The 4,467-nt window shown below is 50.2% G+C and overlaps 1 protein-coding gene across 1 annotated transcript in view; it reads right to left on the bottom strand.

The window, feature by feature from the left end:
• The window catches only part of Slc13a3 (solute carrier family 13 member 3), a 62,322-nt gene that overhangs the window by 26,247 nt on the left and 31,608 nt on the right, over positions 1–4,467 (bottom strand). Inside the window, exon 4 of the mRNA XM_005362881.3 lies at positions 853–919. Coding sequence (XP_005362938.1) covers positions 853–919 — 67 coding nt within the window. The remainder of the gene's footprint in view (positions 1–852; positions 920–4,467) is intronic.

The following is a 4,467-nucleotide window of genomic DNA, read 5'->3' as shown; positions in this document are numbered from 1 at the left end:
GAATGGGCAGAAGGCTAACTCCAAGGCTGGGGGTCTTGTTGCTTCCCTCTTGAAAGGAGAGATGCAGAGGAGTAGACCATGAAGTGTCTGTGTGTCTGTTACGTGCATGTTTGCCTGTATATACATGTTTGCCTGTATGTGCCCGTGTGCCTGTTATGTGAAGGTTTGCTTGTATGTGCATGTTTTCTGTTCCTGTACATGCATATGTGCCTATTTATACACGTGTGTCTGTGGAAGCCAGAAGTCCACCTTGAGCGTCATCTTCAGTGGTCACCCACCATTTTTGAGCAGCATCTCTCATTGGTCTGAGCTCACCAAGGATGGTAGGCTAGTTGGAATCTCCCTATGGCCATTGTGCTTGGCATTTTCTTTCTTTCTTTCTTTCTTTCTTTCTACATTGATTCTGGGATCAAACTCATCTTCATGTTTGTGAGATGAACACTTTACTGACAGCTACCTTGCCAGTCCCATGGCTGCCTTCTAGTTTGACATAATTAAAAGTTTTGAGAGAGTAGTGTCTTGCTATGTAGCCCAGGCTAGCCTCCAACCCTCCATCCTTCCTCTGTCTCCAAAGGAGTGTGATTATGTGTGTGTGTGTGTGTGTGTGTGTGTGTGTTTACACCTGGCTACTGGTTGCTTTTTAAAAAGCAGGGCCTCCCCTAAGCCAAGTGATGAAGGGCAAAATCCTAGACCCTGGACCAGCCAGAGAGAACTTGGGGCTGGTGCAGCACCCAGGCCTTGTCAATCACCCCACTGAATCACCTGGACCAGCTGGAGAGAACTTGGAGCTGGTGTGGCACCCAGGCCTTTGAATCCATCTGGGAAGTCCCCAAGAATGTGGTCAGAGCTTACCCTTCTGAGCTGGCGAGAAACTGCATCTCCGTGGGCACTGTTCGAAGTCCGTTTCCCCTTACAGCAGCTGGGAGAGAAGAGGAGGCACGTTAGTGACTGCCAAGGGCACTAACTGGAAGTTTCCAGTTCCTGTGCAGCCAGTAGGGAACAAGATTTCACCGCTAAGATGGTGCGCTATTCAGTGGAGAAAAAGATGAGGCAGGTCAAGAAACAGTAGGGGGAGAGGAAGGAAGAGGGAAGGAAAAAGGGATAGAGGGCCGTGGAGGGGAGTGAAGATCAGCACCCTGCATTCCACACTCCAACCCAACACCTATGTTTGGAGGGGGCCCCACTGCCAGTAACAACCCCTAACTCAGACGAGGCCAATCTGAGAAGTCATTGTTAAAGGTTACCTGGCAAAGATGAGCAATGGGAGGAACGGTCTCCATGCAATTCATTCATTCATCCATCCATTCATCCAAAATACAGCCACTGAACACAGAGTATGTATTTGGGGTACCCAGTGCACAACACAGAACAAGGCCCCGGCTCCCATGGAGGCTGTATTCTAGAACAGGAGACAGACAAGCAAATAACAATGAAGGTTTCAGTTGAAGAGGAAATAAAACCAGGCTAGGGAAAAGAAAGTGACAGCCACGTGACACTATGACCTGATGACATTCGATGATGCCTGCAGGATGACAGTGGCCAGTCTATGAAGCTCCAGGAAATAGAAACATCAAATACAAAGGCTGTGGTTGGAGACGCTGGCAGTGCTAAGAAAACCTGGCCAGAGGTGGGGCTTTTCATCAGGACCACCAGCTCCCCAATAAATGACACAGTGACTTATTGTTAATTATAAATGCTCGGCCTATAGCTTAGACTTATTACTAACTATCTCTTACTACTTAAATTAGCCCATATTAATTAATGTACGTCATCTTCCACATGCCCTGCTTCCTCTGCGGCCAGCTAGCAACTCTGCCCTTCTTTCCAACGTTTTCTCAATCTGACTCTCCTGCTTAACTTCTTCCTGCCCAGCGACTGGCCAGTTAGCTCTTTATTAAACCACTGAGAGCAGCATATCTTCACAGTGTCCAATGTTCCATAACACCTGGCATCCTGGGACAGTAGTGAGTCAGGAAGTGTTAAAGGCGACAGAAATGTCCTGTAGGATGAGGGGCCTAAGAAGGAAGATGTGGAGTTATTATTTTCCAGCTATCTCTAGGTTTGAGTGGACTACAGGGACCTGGCTGTAGTCCACAAGAGGATGCTGGCTGGATGATAGTGGTGATCACAGACACTGGAAGTTGTGCGAGTTATGTGTGTGTACGTGTGTGTGAGTGTGTGTTGCTCTTCTTTTGAAACCAAGACCTCATGGGAGCACAGGGCTGGAACTCAAGCAGACAAATTTTACAAAATGGGCCAAGCACCAAATCTTGTGTCTCTTGTGTGCACGGCAGTGAACGATGAGACACAAAGAGGCTCGCCACAGGGGTACCACCTTCCAGCACAAATAAACAAGCAGAATATGTAATGTGGGTGGGTGTCCCAGGAAACAGCACAGGGAAGGGAACGAGACATCGTCTTCAAGAGTCTGACTGACAGGACACCTGGGTGAGAGGGACACCTGTCATCTCTTAGCAATGTGCTGGAGGTGAGCACAGGGCAAGGGGTGTGAATTCCAAGGGTGGGGACGAGCAACCACAAAGGTCCTAAAGCTAAAAGGGGCCACAAGTCAAAACAGGCCAGTGGGTCTGGAGTCTCTCTCTCTCTCTCCCATCTCTCATGCACACACACACACACACACACACGAGAACATGTACACACAAACACACACACCCAGTCACCATTTGATTTTTTTTCCACTTAGGAATTTCCTTCTAGACATAGGCCACACAGCCACCCTGTGCGCTGGGAGGAAGAGCACACACAGCCAACCCTTAGCAATGGGGGAAAGGGCACACACAGCTACCCTGTGCACTAGGAAGAAGGGCACACATGGTCAGCCTTATGTGCTGGGAGGAAAAGCACACACAACCACCCTGTGCCCTAGGAGGAAGGGTCTGGACTCTTGTTTTGGCCTCTCTCAATGTCACCCACTAGCCTGGGGATACCCTGCCTGGCTCCCTTGTCTCGCCAGCACCAAAGAAGAACAAGACTCTATGGTGACGATGGCATCAATTGTGCTGTGCCTTGGGGTGCCGCCTCCCTACTGAGCACAGCAGGGGGTCTCAGGTGAAAGGCCAGGTCCACTTCCCCTAGACTGCTGAGCAGCTCACACACATCCACACGCAGTGCACGAGGTCACGGCCCAAGGCACTGAAGCAGGAAGTAAAGGGCTGTTAATAACATACAGATGGGGGGTGGGGTGGGGTGGAGGGGGTGGGAGTGGAGGTGTCACTCCCCAGAGGATGACCTCTAACCCACTGACCCCTGGCCCTCACCATCTCTGGCTTGTCCTGTATTTTTCCTACTGGGCCCCACGTATCTGGGGCAGCATCAGACATTGGCAGCCCTAGGGGACTCCCTCGGGGGTGGGTCCCACTCAGAGGGTCTGTAGGGGTTCTGCAGTGGGCAGGGCCTTGGGAGTCTTGACGTTGTTGGCAGGAGATTCTTTTGTGTAGTTGGGGTTGAGACCAAGAGGTTGGTAGTCACAGAAGGGAAACAGACCTACAGTGTCTACCCAGGCCCTGGTGGAGGGCATGATTACCCCAGTGGGTCTCATGTGGAGCCTGGCTGCTCACTGCCTACATCAGAGTTGGGGAGTTCCATATGAGATTACCTGAGATTCTACCAGGCATAAGAGCCTTGGTGTGTGCACCTGTGATAAGGGTGGGAGTTCATATCCATGACAGAATGTTCTCTATTGGGCACTAATTTTGATGATGGTGATGGTGATGAGGATGAAGAAGAAGTTGAAAGAACAGGAAAACCAAGGCAAGTGTTCCTTGTTTGCCATTTACTCTGGCTATCTTACGGCATTCCTGTAACCCAAGTAGCCTTAGAGACTGAATGGAAACAGGTCTTGGGCCATAGTCTCTAGGGAGCCTTTGCTGGGTCCTGAAGACACAGGTCAGCCCAGAGCTTGGTACTTACGTAAGGGCTGCACGGGAAACAAACATTGATCATACACTGTGAGGGAGGGCTGGACCTGCATGCTTGCCGTTACACAGCCCCAACAGCCATGGAGTTGGGTTGCTACCGTCCTCTGCATTTGGAAAATGAGGCCTAGAGAGGCTGGTCAAGGTTGGGGACAAGAGGACCCAGTGGGTTGATGGCAGAGCCAGGCCTACACTGTACCTAGGACTGATAATTTACCCAGAACTGCCAATCCCTCTTCTCTCTCTCTCTCTCTCTCTCTCTCTCTCTCTCTCTCTCTCTCTCTCTCTCACACACACACACACACACCTCCATAACTCATGCCATGTCCAGGGCAGTTGCATGGGCACTTAGTAGTATGTCTGACACAGAATTGATCAGTATTCCAATTTCCCTGTCCAACCTCTTGAATTTGCCTCATGAAAGAGCTAGCCTACTGTGTTAGGTAACAAGGACCCTGTGGAGGGTCACCCCCCCCAACACACACACACACACACACACACACACACACTAAGTAGTTTAATGAACCCAAAT

Source organism: Microtus ochrogaster, linkage group LG8, assembly GCF_000317375.1.
Source record: "Microtus ochrogaster isolate Prairie Vole_2 linkage group LG8, MicOch1.0, whole genome shotgun sequence".
In the NCBI taxonomy this organism is placed as follows: domain Eukaryota; kingdom Metazoa; phylum Chordata; class Mammalia; order Rodentia; family Cricetidae; genus Microtus; species Microtus ochrogaster.
Note: the sequence above shows the minus strand (reverse complement) of the source record. Positions and strands in the feature narration are given on the sequence as shown.